The 21,079-nt window shown below is 45.9% G+C and overlaps 1 protein-coding gene across 1 annotated transcript in view; it reads left to right on the forward strand.

Annotated features, from left to right (window-relative positions):
- The window catches only part of LTN1 (listerin E3 ubiquitin protein ligase 1), a 745,678-nt gene that overhangs the window by 480,263 nt on the left and 244,336 nt on the right, over nt 1-21,079 (forward strand). The window contains exon 21 of the mRNA XM_029579179.1: nt 12,377-12,614. Within this exon, the coding sequence (XP_029435039.1) occupies nt 12,377-12,614 (238 nt within the window). The remainder of the gene's footprint in view (nt 1-12,376; nt 12,615-21,079) is intronic.

The raw sequence follows: 21,079 nt of genomic DNA on the forward strand, positions 1-21,079 counted from the left end.
TGAGAAACAGGTGGGAATTTGAGATTGATGAATAGACATCTGTTTCCTGAGGTAAAAAGGTTTCGGTGGCAGCAGATGGCAAAAGAGGTTCTGAGGTTCCGAAATAAATTAAAAACATGGCTTATGTCAATGGCCTGGTGAGAGAATAGCCAGAATTGTCTCTGGTAATATTGCTCTGTTGAGATTTGTTTTATTGTGTACATTGTTTTACTGTTATGAATGTTGTAAATCACTTTGAGAGATGCAATCATAAAGGAAATTAAGAATTTTTAAAATAAAAATAAATTAAAACACTGAATGTTCTTTTTCATGTAAAATCTGTTACTATAAATGCATAGTTTTTAATTGTTTGTGGGAAGGTGGGGCCAGGAGTGTGTACAAGGCAGGATTCCATCTGGAGCTCTGCTGCTTTGGGTTAATGGCTTTCACCAATCTCAGCCAGGGCTTAATTTTTTCTTTTTATAAGCCCAGGGAATAGTATGGGTCACTTCTGGTCCTCCCCCCGAAATAGGTAGATAGGTAGAGCAGAGTCTGAGGAACCATTAAAGCAGCAGACCATGCAGCCTGCAGTCTGGGAGAGTGGTGGGAGGGTTGCAGAGAAGTGGAGGCAAGCTATAGACATAGGAAGGAAGTGGGTAAGTCAAGAGGAAGTGCCTGTGCAGTGTTGGGGAGCCTTCTGTCTAAGATGACTGTATTGAGCTCTGAGAGAAGCTGTTGGCTGTGGTACTAGCGACTCTCCTAGAGAATGAGATTGGGAAAGGGAGAGGGCTTCTGCAGAATGGGGAAGGCCTTGCAGCAAGCAAGAACTTTACACCATGAAGCAGCAGTGCTGGATTGAGGATACTCATACACTTCCTCATACAATCTGAAATTAAATACAATAAACCCCATACACAAGAAGGGAAAAAAGAACCAATCAAAGTTAAATATCGCCCACCATATGACCTAGAAACCCTAAAAGAAAAGTTAGAAGATAAACTAACAAAATTAGACTACACGAACTTCTGCTCCGCAACCACAGCATGGCTGCAAACAACAAGAGAAATAGCTGAAGAAATAAACCCAATCAAACATATTAACATTAAGGATACTAAACAAACAAACCCATGGTATAATGAAAAAATTAAGGAAATCAAGAGAAAGCTAAGAAAAAATGAAAAAGAGTGGAGAAAAAATAAAAACAATGAAAACTTAACAAAATACAGAAAACACCTAGCATTCTATAAACAAGTCATTCTAGACACAAAAAAAAATTCTATAGCTCTAAAATAGAAAAATATGAAAACAACCCACGAACATTATTTACCATAGTAAAAAACCTCACTAATGACAAATCCGAATCTCCTCAAACCCTTCCAGAAAATAGATGCAACGAAATCGCAACTTTTTTTAATGACAAAATTAAGAACCTAAAAATTAAAATACCAAATACTAAGAAACAAGAAATTAAAATGGAAAAAAGAGAAATCAAACAATGGTCAACATTCTATGAAGTATCAGAATTGGAAATCGAAGTTTTGCTAAAAAAAACTAAATCCCGCCCCACATGCATGCGACACAATAACAACCACAGATATAAAAAAAGTAGCCAACACTGTATCACAGACACTGGCAAAGATCGTTAATCTATCCTTAGAGGAAGGATCCATGCCAGATGCACTGAAAGGGGCAATCGTAAAACCCATTTTAAAGAAGAAAAACAGCGACCCACTTAACCTGAGCAACTACAGACCTGTATCAAACCTACCCTTAATTGCTAAATTAATAGAAAAAACTATACAGAAGCAACTAGCGGAACACCTAGATAACAATAACATCTTATATCCCTCACAACATGGTTTTCGAAAACATTATAGCACAGAGACACTACTACTGGCGCTGACAGACAACATCATGAGAGGATTTGATAACGGTAAACATTACATTCTAGTGATGCTAGACCTCTCAGCAGCTTTTGATACTGTAAACCACAACATACTTTTAAATAGACTAGAAGAAATAGGATTAGGCAACAAAACAATCAGCTGGTTCAGATCATATCTAAGTAACAGATATTTTCAAGTTCAAATCAGAGATTCTATGTCAGAAAAAATAGACCTTCAGACAGGAGTACCACAGGGATCTGCCCTGTCGGCCACACTTTTCAACATATACCTACTGCCATTATGCCACCTGCTAGCCGGCCTGCGAATCACTCACTACATATACACAGACTATATTCAATTTATATTACCCATTGACGATACAATTGAGAAAACATTAAACATAGCGAACATGTATCTAGACATCATCAAACAACTATTAAATCAAATGGAGCTAGTAATCAATATAGAGAAGACAGAATTCCTTCATCTAGAAAGAAAAAAAAACATGGAGATCTCACACAACCCAATCACACTAAATAACAAACAAATAATACTCGCAGAGAAAGTCCGGAATCTAGGAGTAATAATAGACACAGAACTAAGCTTAAAACAACATATATCCATAAAAGTAAAAGAAGGATACGCCAAACTCATGGTCCTCAGAAAACGTAAACCACTTCTAACGACCGCCAACTTTCGATCAGTACTACAAGCACTAATATTTGAAAGCACGGATTATTGCAATACCCTTCTACTAGGCTTACCATACACCTCCATAAGACCACTACAAATATTGCAGAACACGGCTGCAAGAGTATTAACTGGAAAAAGGAAGAGAGATCACATTACGGAAACACTGACTGAGTTGCACTGGCTTCCCATTGAACAAAGAATACAGTACAAGACACTATGCACCATACACAAATTAATACACAACGAAAACGCAGACTGGCTGAACACAGCCCTTCGCGTACACATCCCCAACAAATTTAAGATCAGCCAACAAAGCGCTTCTGACGATTCCATCAGTCAAGACAGCAAGACTAACACAGGTAAGAGAAAGGGCATTATCCTTAGCAGGACCCATTTTATGGAACTCCATGCCATTGGAATTAAGACTACAAAGAGAAAACAAAACTTTCAGAAAAAATCTGAAAACTTGGCTATTCAAACAAGCCTTTCAAAAAGAGAAGGGAGAATATAATCCAGGGAAATGCAAGGCTTAAACCAGGTAAGTGCAAGGGACAAAACACCCACGCAAACAGAAATCACTAAGGGTGTATGTTTTTTGTTTTTAATAGAATTCATCAGTAAAGGATAAGTTACTTATAGAATGAGTCCTTGACTCAAACTGCTATAGAATCAAACGGGACATGATAGTGTTCACCCTCATTTAACAACTAACATTGATTAAAACTATGTTACCGAACATTATGGCACCTATGTAAACTGATAGAGGTTAATAGCATTTCTTTTGTGCCTTACTGTAAACCTTTGTGACATTACCTACCTTAACGACGGTATTGAAAAAGTTTTAAATAAATAAAATAAATAAATACTCACTGTCTGGCCGATTCAGTAAAGTCCGCGGGAGAGCGGGCGCACTGTACCATATCGGCCCGAAGGTGAGCACATAAGCAGCAGCAAAACAGTAGCATGTGTGCATATGTCTGTGTTAGAGAGCGAGTGAGACACACTCATACATACTTTGTCTGTGAGAAAGAAGTGTGTGGGTGTCTTTCTCTCTGACATAGTCACAACCCCACAGTCAATGTGGGTGTATCTTTGGGTCTGAGAAAGCGTGTGTCAGTTTGTAAGTGCCAACAAAGTTTCTGCAATCTAAAAATCTGTTTGTGACTTGGCGTGTGTGTGTCTGACACTGGCTGGCAGTGCCATTCTTTGCACTGGTTTAAGAGCCAGACCGAGAATCCAGGATATATCTCTGTAAGAAACATAAGGAGATGGGTAGGGGGCCCAACCAATTTGCATGCTCTACTCACCTCGATCTAGAATATGCTCAACCTCTTAGTTATTTAGGAAAGATGAAGTTTATTTTGGAGATTGTTTTGGCTCAATTCTGCCAGGTTACAGGGTGAATTTGGCATGCTTTTGGGGAGTGTTGACATGGGCTGCAGGGAAAGTGCATGAGGGTGTCGGATACCCAGTTGGCCGGTTTTGAAAAAATCCCCCCAGGCTGATATTTTCCTGCAATCTGCCCCTGCATTTGGGGGAAGAGAGAACTAGCATGATTGGGCTTGCTTGTGGGAGAGCATGATGTGTGTGTGTGTGCTTGTATGTGGAAGAAAGTGATGTGGGTGTGTGTGATTGCATGTAGGGAGAAGAGGGCGAGTGTGTATCTCTGATTGCATGTGGGGCAGAGAGAGAGAGCATTTGTATGTGTTGGAGAGTCTGTATATGTGAGAGAGAGAGAAGAGAAAGTTTGTGTGCACTCTTCCCACCCCAAGTAATTTGACAATCTCAGGGTGACTGGAAATCAAAAGTTCCCAGGTTATGGAAAGCAATTTTTTAAAATCCTTAAGTGTTATTTGATGTGGTTGCTGTTTTGAAATATTGTATTAGTGTTTGGAAAATTGTAAAAAAAAAATGTGTATGAGTTTTTAATTATTGGATGTTCTCACAGGACAAGCAGGATGGTAGTCCTCATATATGGGTGACATCATCAGGAAGGAGCCCAATCACGGAACACTTTTGTCAAAGTTTCCAGATCTTTGACTGGCACCTACTAGGCATGCCCAGCATGGCACCAACCCTGCATCCAGCAGGGGTCCTCCTTCAGTCTTCTTTTTTCCGTGCAGCAGTAGCCACATGGGTTAAGGGGCTCTTCAGAGATTCCTGACAGGAATTTTTCCTCACGGAACTTTATCAAAAAATTTCTACCCCACAGGGGACTCCTTATCAATATCTTTGCTCCGCGGTCGAACGGTAAGTTTTTTACCTGCTTGCGGTCGATTCCCGTCGAGTTTTCCCCTCGCGGCCTACCGGCCATTGACCACACCACAACTAAATTTTGTTGAGCCTGTGGCGTTGGGTTTCTGTCGGTGCCCCGACTGCACTCGAACAATGTCCATCACTGACCCTCACACGGTCTGTGTGATGTGTTTGGGGTCCGGCCATGATGATCTTACTTGCACCAAATGTGCCCAAATGACACCAAAAGGTCGCAAGGCTAGGCTGGAGAAGATAGAACTTCTCTTTCGGTCAAAAACCCCGTCTCCATCAATAGCTTCGACGTCGTCCGATCCTGTACCGTCGACTTCGCGCCAGCACCGGGAAACCGCTACTGCCTGACCGGCTAAAACGACTCCGTGGATGTCGACCCCCCTCTGTTCCTCCTCACGAAAAAGACCGAGGAGAACATCGAGAAAAACATCGACGCGGCTATCGGAAAGCTCAGGCCACCGATACAGGCAAGCCCTCGGCATCGACGTCATCTGAGCCACCAACAAAGAAGTCCCATACAGAAAAGGCCCCATCCTCTTCTGTCTCTGGGTCACCTAGGCGTTCCCCACCTGGACAGTTTCCGGGAGCCGCTACTCCACTTTCACTGGTGGACCCTCCAGCTACGTCAGTGCTGCCTCCTACTCCGGAACTGGGTATCCATGCCCCAGGTTTCCGTGAGGAATTGGATCAGATGATCCAAGAGGCCATCGGTAAAGCACTCCAGGGGCTCAAACCTCCATCGATGCCGGTGCTGGTTCCTGAGCCGGCCACCGATCTGATTCTCAAGGTGCTAGCACCACTATTGGCAAGAATGGATGCGTTAATTGGTGCCCTTCCACTGGTGAATCAGAGGGAACCGATGGCCCCGATTCCTTCCTCACCAATACCCTTGTCATCGGAAGAAGAAGAGGAAACACCGATCTCCATTTCGCCCTCCAGAGCGCTGCCACCGTCACACCCATCGATGTCGCCGATTCCATCGGTGCCTCCTTCGATTCCACCTCCGAGGCCATTGATGCCTAGGCCTGGACCTCCTGGAATAACACCGTTACTCCCTTCGGATGTACATATGGGACCCGGTGACCAGCCTTGTGATCCTTGGACCGATGATTCGTCCCAGGATACCGATGATCTGCCTTCACAACCCTCTCCTCCTGATTAAAGGAAGCGTTCTCCTCCAGAGGACTTGTTCTTTATCAACTTTGTAAAGGAAATTTCTGAAACAGTTCCATTCCAGCTTCAGACTGAAGAGGACTCTAGGCATCAGATGCTGGAACTTCTCCAGTTTCTTGATGCTCCTAAGGAAATCATGTCTGTCCCTATTCATGAAATCCTTCTGGATCTTTTAAAGAGAAATTGGGAGCGCCCTGGCTCTGTGGCACCTGTCAACCGTAAGGCAGATGCCACCTACCTAGTTCAGTCAGCCCCTGGCTTCCAGAGAACTCAATTAGATCATCACTCAGTGGTTGTGGAGTCAGCCCAGAAGAGGGCACGATGCTCCAAACTTCATTCTTCCATTCCTCCAGGAAAGGAACAAAAAATTCCTGGATGCGTTTGGAAGACGTGTATTCCATGGCTCAATGCTGATCTTTCGCATTGCTTCCTACCAATTGTACATGTCCCAATACAACAGAGCCCTGTTCATGAAGATTCAGGAATTTTCTGAAGCCTTACCTCTGCAATTCCAGGACCAGCTTCAAGCCCTAGCACAAAAAGGCCTAGATGCTGGCAGACATGAAGTACAGTTGGCATATGACATCTTCGACACCGCCTGCAGAGTTTCGGTGGCAGGAATTAGTGCGAGGAGATGGGCCTGGCTAAAGTCTTAAGACCTCAGACCAGAGGTGCAGGACAGGTTAGCTGGCTTGCCCTGCGCTGAGGATAATCTCTTTGGAGAAAAAATTCAAGAAGCAGTGGCGCAGCTCAAGGACCACCAAGAGACTCTGCGCCAACTCTCCTTACTGCCTTCTGATCTCTCTTCCTCTTCCAAAAGATCTTTTAGAAGAGACTCCAAGAGACAAATCTACCAGCAAAGGAGATACTATCCCCCAGCATCCAGGGGTCAGCCTTCTAAGACTTACCAAAAAGACCAATCCAGGCAACCTCGAGTACAAAAGTCACAGCCAGCCCCTCAGCCAGGTCCAGTGTCTGGATTTTGACTCCTTCCTAGAGAGCAGTACCCAGCCTCCGCTTCTGACTATTCCTGTCAGAGGCCGGTTGTGCCACTTCTCCAGACCATGGCACACAGTCACCACGGATCAGTGGGTACTTGCTGTAGTAACTCAAGGCTACCACCTTAACTTTCTCTCTGTTCCACCAGATTCCCCACCTTGGGTGACGTGGGGAACATCCAATCACTCACCACTCCTGGAGCAGGAGGTCTCCCTCCTCCTCCAGTCCCAAGCAATAGAACCAGTGCCCCTCTCCCAACAGGCGTAGGGGTTCTATTCCCGGTATTTCCTGATACCAAAAAAGTCAGGTGGTGTTCGCCCAATACTGGATCTTCGCACCTTAAACAAATACCTACAAAGAGAAAGGTTCAAGATGGTGGCCTTGGGTTCTCTTCTTCCCCTTCTCCAAAGGGAAGACTGGCTCTGCTCACTAGACCTCCAGGACGCCTACACGCACATTTCATTTACTCCGTCACATCGCAGATTCCTGCAGTTCCTAGTAGGCCCAAAACACTTCCAATATCGAGTGTTACCATTCAGCCTAGCATCTGCCCCACGAGTCTTCACCAAGTGGCTCGTAGTGGTAGCTGCCTTTCTCAAGAGTCAAAGTGTCCACGTCTACCCCTATCTCGATGATTGGTTGATCAGGGCTCCCACTCAGCAAACTGCACTGACGTCCCTACGTCTCACTTTGCATACCCTGATCTCCCTAGGGTTCCTCATAAACTATCCAAAATCCAGACTAGTTCCGTCTCAGACCCTGTCGTTAATAGGGGCAGACTTGGACACTCCAAAAGCGAAAGCCTTCCTACCTCAGGATCAAGCTTTCACTCTTGCTTCTCTGGCCAATCGACTGTAGTCTCGACAACAATAACTGGACGTCATTTTCTAATCTTACTGGGTCATATGGCCTCCTTGGTGCATGTTACTCCCATGGCCCGCCTTGCCATGAGAGTAATGCAGTGGACTCTAAAATCACAGTGGATTCAGTCTTCTCAGCCAATGTCCACCATTATCCACATCACCAAACAGCTCTGCTTATCGCTGGCCTGGTGGGCAAACCAATCCAATCTGCTACAAGGCCTTCCATTTCAGGTTCCAGAACCCCAAATAAGCGTGACAACAGATGCCTCCAACCTTGGCTGGGGTGCAGATGTTGGAAACCTGCAAACTCAGGGCGACCTCAGTGCCACCGGCACATTCCTCTGGGGAAGGACCAGCTTCTGATCACTCAGATCAACGGCTGCCTTCGTCATCCCAACCTCCAGGCCCTCTCACTGACTGCCTGGATGTTGAAAGGTTAATAATTCAACCTCTTAACCTTTCAGAGCCAGTTTCCCATGTCCTAGTAGCTTCACAATAGCCTTTCACAAGGCAGTCTTATCGTTATAAATGGAACAGGTTTACGATATGGTGTACTTCCATGTCCATTGATCCCTTGGCTGTTCGGCCAAGCTTTCCCATAATTTCAAGATTCTTCCACAGCTTCCACAGACTGTCCCTACCCAGGGCCTATGATCATGTTTTAATCAGCCATAGTAACTTGTCTCCCTCTCCCCTTCCATTAGTCAACTTCCCTCCCCCAGTCGGCTTGAAATCCCTCAAGTCCACTTCCTTTTATCTGCACACATTATTTTTTTCCCAGTTATGTTTATCCAAGTTGTTCTCATCCTTGTTCATTGTAAGACATGTTCTGTCATTATTTATTGCCTGTTGGAATGTAAACTGGGGTGATAAGTAACTCTGTTACCTGAACCTCAGTATAAAAAAGTTATAAATAAATAAATTTGGTCTCCAGAGGAAGCCAAACACCAAATATATTTCCCGGAGCTTCATGCAATCAGATATGCTCTCAGGGTTTTTCAGTATCACCTTTCCAACCAGGTCATCCTGATTCAGACAACCAGGTGGCCATGTGGTACATCAACAAGCAAGGGGGAACGGGCTCCTACCTCCTGGGTCAGGAAGCTGCACAGATATGGGCGGAGGCCCTTTCCCACTCGATATACCTCAGAGCTACCTACTTGCCGGGAGTGGCAGACAAGCTGAGTTGCACTTTTCAACCGCACGAGTAGCGGACTCAATATTCCAATGTTGGGGTTACCCTCACATTGACCTCTTTGCATCAATTCACAACCGCAAAGTAGGGAATTTCTGCTCTCTCACTCGCAGCCAATACCTTCAGCCAAGAGACGCTTTCTCCCCCTCTTCGGCCAGCAGTCTCCTTTATGCGTACCCTCCCTTTCCACTCATTTCAAAGACTCTCATGAAGTTGCGAAGGAACAAGGGACTAATGATTCTTATAGTCCCTTATTGGCCACGCCAGGTCTAGTTTCCAATTCTCCACGACCGGCACCGGCACATTCCTCTGGGGAAGGACCAGCTTCTGATCACTCAGATCAACGGCTGCCTTCGTCATCCCAACCTCCAGGCCCTCTCCCTGACTGCCTGGATGTTGAAAGGTTAATAATTCAACCTCTTAACCTTTCAGAGCCAGTTTCCCATGTCCTAGTAGCTTCACGATAGCCTTTCACAAGGCAGTCTTATCGTTATAAATGGAACAGGTTTACGGTATGGTTTACTTCCATGTCCATCGATCCCTTCACTTGTTCTACATCGAAGTTTCTGGACTATCTCTGGCACCTGTCAGAGTCAGGCCTCAAAACTTCTTCTATCAGGGTACATGTCAGTGCGGTAGCCGCCTTCCATAAAGGTGTTGGGGATGTACCTATTTCAGTACAACCCCTTGTAACACGCTTTTTGAAGGGCTTGCTCCACCTTAAACCTCCACTGTGCCCTTCGGCCCCTTCCTGGGGCCTCAACATGGTTTTGGGAAGGCTCATGAAACTGCCGTTTGAGCCTCTCCAATCCTGTGATCTCCGCTATCTCACCTGGAAAGTGATTTTTCTTTGGGAGATCACATCCGCTCGCAGAGTTAGTGAGTTGCAGGCCTTAGTCACCTACCCGCCTTACACTAAACTTCTGCATGATAGGGTAGTACTCCGCACTCACCCTAAGTTTCTGCCTAAGGTAGTATCGGAGTTTCATATCAATCAATCCATTATACTACCCACCTTCTTTCCCAGACTCCATTCAAATCCAGGAGAACAGGCTCTGCATACCCTTGACTGTAAACGTGCTCTAGCATTTTATCTAGACCTTACAGCTGCCCACAGAAAATCCACTCATTTGTTTGTTTCCTTCTAGTCCATCAAATTGGGTAAACCTGTGGGTCAGCAGACTTTCTCCTCCTGGTTAACGAACTGTATTTCCTTTTGCTATCAGCAGGCAGGCATTCCGCTTCAAGACAGTGTCAAGGCACACTCTAGCAGGGCCATGGCAACATCAGTAGCGCACCTACGCTCGGTGCCACTTGATGATATCTGTAAGGCTGCTATCTGGAGCTCTCTCCACACCTTCGCAGCCCATTATTGTTTAGACAAGGCTGGCAGACAAGATTCCATCTTCAGCCAGTCTGTGCTACACAACTTATTTGCGAACTGAGGTACCAACATCCTTCCACCCCAGTTGTTGTGCCTGTTGCACGTCTTTGGGTACATTTGGTGCATTGCTCGGGCATCCTCAGCTCGGTACTCACCCATATGTGAGGACTACCATCCTGCTTGTCCTGTGAGAAAGCGGAGTTGCTTACCTGTAACAGGTGTTCTCACAGGACAGCAGGATGTTAGTCCTCACGAAACCCGCCTGCCACCCCGCGGTGTTGGGTTAGTTTACATTTTCTTATTTTATTTTCGCATGTACTTTTTACTATAAGACGAGACTGAAGGGGGACCCCTGCTGGATGCAGGGTTAGTGCCATGCTGGGCATGCCCAGTAGGTGCCAGTCAAAGTTCTGGAAACTTTGACAAAAGTGTTCCGTGATTGGGCTCCATCCTGATGATGTCACCCATATGTGAGGACTAACATCCTGCTGTCATGTGAGAACACCTGTTACAGGTAAGCAACTTCGCTTTATTCTGTCAGCTATTTTGAAATATCCTTTTTATTATGGTTTTACTATTATTATGTTTTATATTTCTTCATTTTGTAGTGTGATATTTTACAAGGGATGGTAATGTTTCTGTTTTTCCATTCTTGTACTGCATACTGAATTTGGCCTCTTGCTGTTTCCAGTTCAGATTTTGTCTGTATGTTTCTCTTTTGTAATATTTTTTTTATTTGAGGAAAAACATATCCCTTTCAATCATTTTTATACAATTCTTGAACATTTTAACTGAAAGTTAATGTCAATTAAAATATTTAAGAGTTGTGTGAAAGGAATCTGGCAAATTAGAATGCCGACCGACTTGTGGCACTCTAGGACCGGCGCTATCTACCCCCAATTTAAATCTTGACACACCACTTCAAAAGGATTGCCTACTCCTGTTCTGTAAGATACCACCATTCTTTGTGTCATTTTTGTTATTTCAAACTAACATGACTATCTTGATGGGATAATTTGATTTACAGAAAGAATTTCTATATAAACCTGTTTGATTCATTATATGCTACCAAAGTGTTATTAAGTCTTGAGACAGAAGTTTTTGTTTTTCATTTTACATTTCTTAGAGGTTTTTTGGGGGGTGTTTATGGTAATTAAGTGGTTATGTGCAGAGTGATTGTGTTGGACACCAGGGTCAGGTCTTCCGTTCCGCATATTTATTATTTGTTGTTTATTTGATTTATATTCCACCTTTCAACCATTTCAAAGTGGATTATATTCAGGTACTCTAGGTATATTGGCTAAGGAGTTGGAGGAGGGGAGTAGCCTATTTTATTTTTTATTTTATTTATAAAAATTTTTATACCGGTGTTTGGAACCAGGACCATCACATCAGTTTACATCTTTACATAAAACATTGGTTAGAACAGCAGGTGGTGAACCAGGAAAGCCAAGGTTCAAATCCCACTGTCACTTTTTGTGACCTTGGACAAGCCACTTCATGCTCAGGTACAAACTTGGATTGTAAACCCTCTGGGCATAGGGAAATACCTACAGTATCTGAATATAAGTGCAGTGAATTACCTGTGGTGACAACATTCTTAGCCTCTTGGGGGAGGGGTCCCAGCCATTGCATGATATTAACACCTAGGACTTAAGGCCCACAATTGCAGGATTCTGGCAGGAAACACTGGTGTGTGGCTTCAATTGAGGACTGTTATTGAAATGACAAGGCTAAGGGAGATGGGAGGGGATATAAAATAGGGGAAAAATCCAAGGGTAATTGCGAATTAAGGTTCAAAGTACTGGATCTGAGCTTGAAGTCCAAAATAGCAGAAAGAGAAAACTGACAAAAAAAATTTTTTTTTAATTTAATTTTTTTTTTAACAGAATAATGATTTTTTTTCTTTGCTTTTTGTTTCCTCTGCTATAAATAGGAGAGAACCAAGACTGTTCTTCGCCCCTCTCTCACACTATTGTGCTGAAGTTTGTCAGTGATGCTGTGACATACATATCTAAGGATCAGCTTTTGAACCACAGACTTCCAGCCAAATTTATTGCTAACCAGAAGACAAACTTGACAGATAAACTTCAGACCCTGCTAAACACTTTTGCTCCATTCCTGCTCTACAGAGCTAGATCTGTGCAGATAGCAGTTTACCGCATATTGAATAAGTAAGAAAGTGGTTTGTGAAATAACAGAATAATTTGCAAAATCATTTTTCAGTTATATTGGTTGTATTTTATTGCCATCTAAATGTGCTAAATATTTTATTTAAGAAATTTTCACTTTCTGGATAATATTTCAAAAATTACATTGTAAGGCTGGAACCCATCTTCTATTAACTGAAAACCTTCACTTAAACTTTTGATTTGAAATTAACTGCCATGTGGTTATTTGCAAGGAACCTGCTCTAGAAAATTGGCCTATTTGATCTCTATTTGTAAGGATGCCACAAGTGATGATATACACAGCTGTGACTAGTTGCACGCCACTGTTCTCCTAGGACAAGCAGGATGGTAGTCCTCACACATGAGTGACATCATCAGATGGAGCCTGGCATGGGAAACTTTTGTCAAAGTTTCTAGAACTTTGACTAGGCACTCTGAGCATGCCCAGCTTGCCACTATTCATGCATCCACGCGGGGTCCCTCTTTGGTCTCTTCTTTTCAGTGGAGGTGTCATCTCACGGATGTGGAGCTCGTGCTCTTTTTTGTAGGAAACCTTCCACATGGTGTGTTTTTTCAGTTTTGTTTCCTCTGCCGGGTCTCTCTACATCGCCCCTGCCCTAGTTAGTGGGCGTTATGGTGAGTTTGTGCCTTCTTCGTGGTCGATCCCCAATGGTGCTGGTTTCTGTTAACCACCAACCACTCCATTGGTCATTTTTTGAAATGGTGTTGTGTTTTTGCCGATGCCCCAGTGCCCCCAGTTCATGTCCATTACAGACCATCAGGAGGTCTGTATCCTGTGCTTGGGGGTATCGCACAATGTCAGGGGGTGTCAGTTTTGTGCCCAAATGACCCCCAAGGGTTGCCGCGTGCGGCTTGATAAAATGGAGATGCTGTTTGCTAAGGGACCAGATGTCCTGGGGCCATCGACATCGAGGACATTGATGCCCTTGGGAAAAGGGGAACCAGCGTCTGCCAGACCAGTCTTTTCATCTCTGCCAGGTCTCCAGGTCGAATTGGGAGCTGGGGACTGGCCTGCTTCCATTTCTTCTCGTTCCAGGTCTGGGTCGTCTCCATCTTCCTTGACGCCGGGGAAAGACCGGACTGAGCACCATGGAAAATCGAAAAAACATCATCATTGATTTCCGTCCTCGCATGAGATTAGGGTTGGGAAGGCACTGGTATTGACTGAAATGCCCCTGAAGCGGCCCCAGTCTGAAGAGGTGTCACCCTCCATCGAAGGCCCAAGGCGGTCCCTACCGATTCTGGTGCTGCACACCGGTCTCCCTTGAGGAAACCAGGTTGCGCCTTCTCTTCCTTTAGCTGTCCTTTCTTCAGCAGCATTTGAGGTGAAGTTAGAGCGCAGAGTGCGGTTGGCAGTCACCGATGCTGGAGCCTGGTACCATTGTTGGAGCACTTGGACTTACTCCGCGGTATGCTACTGAAGCAACTGATGCTGGTGCCATCGGGCGCCCTCGATGCCCCGGGAAGCACCGATGCTGCCCCCGACGGAGTCCATTCCCATCGCCAATTCCTCGGACGAGGGTGGGCTGTCGGGACCGATGGCTTCGCTTTTGCGGCCGACCCCGCAGCCAGCATTGCCTGAACCCATACCAGGTCCCTCAAAGCTCCCAGGGCCTCCCGATGCCTTTGGTGCCCTCAGTGCCTTGGCCAAGGGTGTAGTATGAGCTTATCAACCGGTGTCCCAGGTGACCTGAGTGAGGAGGATGCCCCGTACAACCCATGGGGGGGAATGATGCATCCGAGACCTCCTCAGAGGTCCTGCCCTCCGAGCCAGAGAGAAATTAATCCCCTCACGAGAACCTGACTTTTGCAGGCTTTGTATGGGCCATGGTGGAATTAGTCCCATTCTAGCTCCTGATGGAGGAAGACTCCTGACACAAGATGCTGGAGATCTTCGGTTTGTGGATGCGCCTAAGGAGGAGGTGACTGTCCCAGTCTATGACATTTTTTAAGGACTTGTTTGTTCAGCTCTGGGAACAACCCATCTCTGTATCCCCAGTGAACAGGAAGACCTGGTTCAGCCCACCAAGGGGTTTGAGAGGCGTTAGCTCCCGTACCAGTCTGTGGTGGTCCTCCCTCAAAAAGGCAAAGCGTTCTCGAGCTCATGCATCAGCTCCTCCAGGCCCTGGACACCCTAGGGAGGAAAGACTTCCAGGACTCCATGCTGGCGGCTGGTATTGCCTGCTATATATGAGCCAATATTCCAGGAATCCCTGGAAGCAAGTCCAGGATCTGGTTGAATGTCTGCCTCAGCCACTGCAGGAAGACTTCCTGAAGGTGTTTCAACAAGGATTGGAATGCAACAAGCATGAGATCCGGTCTGCCTGTGATGTCTTTGAGACAGCGGTGAGGGTGGCAGCGGCAGGTATCAGTGCCCACCACGTGGCTTGGCTCCATGCTTCTGACCTCCGCCCAGAGGTTCAGGAACGGATTGCGGACCTGTCCTATACCGGAGAGAATCTCTTCGGTGACAAGATTACGGATCATCATGAGACCCTCCATCATCTGTCGGCCATCACCATGGACCAATATTCCTCTGGCAAGAAGTCCTCATGGAAAGGGTCTAGGTGTCCCCTTTACCATCTGAGGAACTACTATCCTCCAGCTGCCAAAGTGAGGACTCAGCAAACACGAGTTCCTAGGCCTCAACCGGCGCTCCAGCAAAGCCCTGCCATGGAATTTTGACTGGATGCGAGGTAGTGTAAGCCAGTCACCAGTGCCCTCGACGGCAGGTCCTCCTGTCGAAGGTCGGCCACTGTTCTTTGCGGACCGTTGCCCATCCACATCAGATCAGTAGGTCCTGTCCATTGTTCATCAGGGGTATAGGTTAAATTTCCAGGGTGTCCCACCAGACTGTCCTACCTGCCCTGCTTGGGGAATCTTGGCAGATCAGGAAATACTTTTGAAGGAGCTCTCCCCCCCCCCCCTTGTTATGGCCAGGTTGGTCGAACCCATCTCCCCAGGGCAACGAGGCAGATATTTCCTGATTCCAAAGAGAACAGGGAACCTCCGACCCATTCTGGACTTGCGGGCCTGAAATGGGAAAAGTTTAAATGATCTTTCTCGGCACCCTGATACCTCTCCTGTGGAGGGGGGACTGGCTCTGCTTCCTCGATCTAAAGGATGCCTACGCCCACATCCGAATTTCCCGTGCCCACAGGAAGTAACTGCAGTTCGTGGTGGGTGAGAACCATTTCCAGTACTGAGTGTTGCCATTTGGTCTGGCGTCTGTGCCCTGCATTTCACCAAGTGCCTAGCAGTGGTGGCACTTGCTTACAGAGGCTGTGTGTGCAAGTTTTCCTCTACCTGGACAACTGGCTCATCAAGAGTGCCACCCAGGAGGGAGAGCTGCGGTCCCTGCACGCCACCATTCGGATATTAGAAGCCTTGGTTTTACTGGTCAACTACCCAACTCTCAACTAGTCCCGTCACTGTAGTTGGACTTCATTGGGGCCAGGTTCAACATGATGCAAGCTCGGGCGTTTTTACCCCAAGACCAGGCGCTCACCTTAGTGGCCTTATTGGGAGCAATCTCTTGGAGTCACCAAGCCTCAGCACACCATATTCTGCAGCTGTTGGGACACATGGCGGCAGCCATCCATGTCACTTCTTCGCTTGCCTACTCATGCGTAGAGCTCAGTGGGCCCTCCGATCCCAGTGGTGCCAGGCCACCCAGGACCTTCGAGTCCACATCTGGGTTACTCAACCGCTCTGGGTCTCCTTGTAATGGTGGGAGACTCTATCGAACTTGGAGTCAGGGATATCCTTCCAGACCTCCTCTGCTCATTGTGCTCACCACTGATGCCTCCCACCTCGGGTGGGGTGCCCATGTGGATGGTCTCCACACCCAAGATCTCTGGTCTGCTCAGGAAGCGTAGCATCAGATAAACTTCCTGGAGCTCTGAGTGAGCCAATACACACTTTGGACATTTCAGGATCACCTAGCCAGCAAGGTGGTCCTCATCCGGACCGACAACCAGGTGGCAGTGTGGTATCTCAACAAATAGGGAAGCATGAGATTGTTCCTCCTCTCCCAGGAGACAGTCCAGATCTGGTTGTGGGCTCTATCCCAAAGCATCCTGCTCCATTCCATGTACCTTCCAGGGACGAAGAATGTGGTGGCGGATGACCTGAGTCGCTCGTTCTGCCCCCGTGAATGATCCCTGAAGCAGGAGATTGCAGATTGGATCTTCCATCTTTGGGGAACCCTGGATGTGGATGTTTACCTCCCCCTGCAACAAGATGGTATCCTGGTTCTGCTCTCTGATCGGGGAGAATGGTGAGCTGGCGTCTGATGCCTTTGCACACCATTGGGGCAGGTGCCTCCTGTATGCATATCCTCTGCTTCCACTAGTCAATGACCTTCCTGAAACTTCAGCAGGACCAGGAGACCATGATCCTCATCGCTGCTTATTGGCCATGGCAGATCTGGTTCCTGCTCCTGCAAGAACTCACTCTGAGGGAGCCGATCAGTCTGGGGATCTCCTTATCCCTCATGGCACAGATGTTGAAAGGCTGATTTTTACAGCCTTTGGACCTCTCGGATGCGGTGTCCTGTGTCCTGATGGAGTCCAGGAGGCCGTCTGTTATGAAGTCTTACGGCCTAAAGTGGAAGAGGTTCTCCGCTTGGTGTGAGAGTCACGGTTTAGATCTGTTCTCTTGCTCCACCCCTAAGCTGCTGGATTACCTGCTACACCTCTCGGAGTCTGGCCTAAAAGCCAACTCAGTCAGGGTGCATCTTAGAGCTAATGGGGCTTACCACCAAGAGGTGGATAATACACCTGTCTCGATGCACCCTATCGTAGGGTTCTTCTTGCGGGGTATTCTTCAACTGGCCTCCTCTGAGGCCCCCCACAATGTCTTGGGACCTCAAAGTAGTCCTGACCCAGTTTTTGAAGGCTCCTTTCAAGCCTCTGTGCTCCTGTGACCTAAAGTTCTTGACCTGGAAGATTGTCTTCCTAGTGGTGGTCACCTTGGCATGCAGAGTCAGCGAATTTCAAGGTTTGGTGTCATACCCACCTTACACGAAGTTCTTTCACGATAGTTTAGTTTTGCGTACACATCCTAAGTTCTTGCTGAAGGTGGTGACAGATTTCCATCTGAGCCAGTCCATCTTTTGCCCACCTTTTTTCCAAAGCCTCATTCGCACCAGGGCAAAAGGGCCCTCCACAGCTTGGATTGTAAGAGAGCCTTCTAACTGGAGCAGACGGCAGGTCATGGGCAATCCACACAACTCTTTCTCTCTTTTGACAGAAACCGACTGGGAGTTGCGGTAGTGAAGCAGACCTTGTCCAACTGGCTGGCGGGACTGCAACTGGGGGGCCATGTCAAGGCTCATTCTGTTAGAGCCATGGTGGCCTCGGTGGCCCCCTTGAGAGCGGTCCCCGTGGACGAGATCTGTAAGGCTTTGATGTGGAGTTCTCTCCTTACATTCGCCGCTCACTACTATCTGGACAGGGATGGCCGATGCAGTAGCAGCTTTGGCCAGTCTGTCGTCCAGAATCTCTTTTAGTTGTAAAACTCAATTCTTCCTATCTACGAACCTTTATTCAGGTTCAGGCTGTTTCCCTCTATTGGCACCTGGTTAGGTGTCTGTCAGTTTTGCTTGTTGTTCGGGAACAGCCTATAGCTAGGGATTCACTCATGTGTGAGGACTACCATCCTGCTTGTCCTAGGAGAAAGTATAGTTGCTTACCTGTAACAGGTGTTCTCCTAGGACAGCAGGATGTTAGTCCTCAGGAAACCCACCCGCCACCCTGCGGAGTTGGGTTTCTCCTTTGTTGTTTTATTTTTTCGTAATTTTGAGTTACGATACTGAAGAGGGACCCCGCTTGCATAGTTGCATGCAGGGCATGCTCAATGTGCCTAGTCAGAGTTCTAGAAACTTTGATAAAAGTTTTCCATGCCGGGTTCCAGCCTTAAGAAACTGGAGAGAAAATGGCAAAAAAACCCTACCTCCAATCTACGTGCCACCTTCAAAACTCACCTCCATGCATACAGAGCAGCCATTGATAAAGCAAAAAGAGACTTCTACGCCCTTAGAATTCATCACCTTCAATTCAATCCTCGGGCCCTCTTTGAGTTGGTAAACTCCTTAACTAAGTCCAGTCCCAACTGCTTCCAAGTCACGGACGAACAGAGCAAATGTGACGACCTGGCTACATTCTTTAACACAAAGATCTGCAACATTCTAGCACGTTTCCCTAACAGCCAAGTCTCCGCTGACTGTTATGTACCTACCAATACTACAAGGCTCCCTGCTTTTAATACCGTTTCCGCTGTGGAAATTGACGCTATCTTAAAAGAATTGAGGCCCTGCACACATCCGTCTGATACTATACCGACTAAAACCCTACTCACGATCCCTCACATCATCGCCAAACCCATTGCGAATATTATTAACTACTCCATCACTTTTGGTGTTGTTCCCCAGAAGCTGAAACATGCTATCTTAAAGAAACCTTCACTAAGCCCAACTTCCGCCCCATTTCTAATCTCCCATTTATTGCGAAAATCCTTGAAAAGGCTATCAATCGGCAGCTATCCGACTACCTGGATGAACACGACTTGCTCTCACACTCACAATATGGCTTTCGGCGACGCCATAGTACTGAAACCCTGCTTATTACTATGTCTGTCTACATTCTCAAAAGCCTGGACTCAGGCACCTCTCGTATCCTGATACTCCTGGACATTTCAGCCGCCTTTGACACTGTTAATCATGAAATTATGGTGCAACGCCTTTCAGATATTGGTATTGCAGGTACTGCACTACAATGGTTCCAATCTTACTTGCAAGATAGGCAATACAGTGTTCAAATTGGCAACTGCACCTCCAAAACCATTCCACTGCCACAGGGTGTACCCCAAGGTTCCTCCATTTCCTCCACCCTGTTTAACATTTACCTTCTCCCTTTATGCAATCTTTTAACCAATCTAGGTCTCTCGTACTTCATCTACGCTGATGATGTGCAACTTCTCATACCCGTAAAAGACACTCTTCAAAAAGCTATTGAGACCTTGAATTCCACATTATCAGCGATCAACACACTCCTGACAAGCAACTTTTTGGCACTCAATGCGGATAAAACACAATTATTGCACATCTCTCCACAAAACATTCCCCCTCCATTGCAACCTTCCTGCAGCCCTAACTCCGCCCTTGTTTTCAGCCAACAGGTGCACAGTCTTGGCATCACTATTGACAGCCATCTCTCATTTAAAAAATATATCAATAACACCCTCAGAGCCTGTTATTTCAAACTGCACTCCCTCAAAAAATCAAACCCCTGCTGCATCTCAGTGATTTTCGCACCATCCTGCAAGCATTCATTTTATCCAAAATCGACTATTGCAATGCCCTACTGCTAGGTTTACCCAAAAGTACACTACTCCCTCTACAGCTTCTACAAAACGCTGCTGCACGGATTCTAACAAACACTCAAAAAAGCGACCACATCACCCCTGTTCTTAAAAACTTGCTTTGGCTACCTGTCGCTGAAAGAATATCCTATAAAACTCTCACCCTGATCCATAAGGCCCTCCACAACCAAGACATGCACTGGTTCTCCGATCACCTCAGCTTTCACAATTCAAGCAGACCGTTAAGGCAACAACACAGGGCTACCCTCACTACTCCTTCACCCAGACAATCCAAACTTGCTTCCACTAAAGCTCGGGCACTATCTTTAGCTGGGCCTGCCCTTTGGAATAAACTCCCCCCTTATCTACGGCAGGAATCCTGCCCAAAAAAATTTAAACACAATCTAAAAACCTACCTCTTCAAGCAAGCTTTTGCTTGATAACATTTCCATCATGCGTCCTACTTATTGTAATTTAACTCTTTATCTAATTATCTAACCATGCCTTTCTTTTGTAAATATCTCCCTCCTTTCTTCTCCCTTTATATTGTATCATATTTCCCCTTCTTTTGTTAAACTGATGCACATTTGCAATTTAATTGAGGAAGCTATCTGTTAGAAATATTATGTTTTCGTTCTTTATTGTATATTTGGTTCAAGTTTCTCTGTAAAGCGCAGTTTGCTACACGTTGCTTCTTGTAAACCGATGAGATGTTCCCAACGTTCTTCGGTATATAAAATCCTCAAAATAAATAAATACATAAATTATGTCACCCATGTGTGAGGACTAACATCCTGCTGTCCTAGGAGAACACCTGTTATAGGTAAGCAACTCTGCTTATTGTATATGATTGGGATTTTCTTTTTCCATGGATTCTTGTTCTTTTAATTTCTATACCAGTCCACATTATGGGTTATGCATAGTTGGGAATTATCTGACCAATGGCTTCTCCATGATGCAGTCTTAAACTAAAATCTGAGGTGGATATTAGTCCTTAGAATACACCCCATTTTCACCAAAAATACTTTTAAAAGGTACGGTATATGTAATGGTGAGAAAAGAAACTGATTTATAAACGTGAGGAA

This window comes from Rhinatrema bivittatum, chromosome 15 (genome assembly GCF_901001135.1).
Source record: "Rhinatrema bivittatum chromosome 15, aRhiBiv1.1, whole genome shotgun sequence".
Taxonomy (NCBI): domain Eukaryota; kingdom Metazoa; phylum Chordata; class Amphibia; order Gymnophiona; family Rhinatrematidae; genus Rhinatrema; species Rhinatrema bivittatum.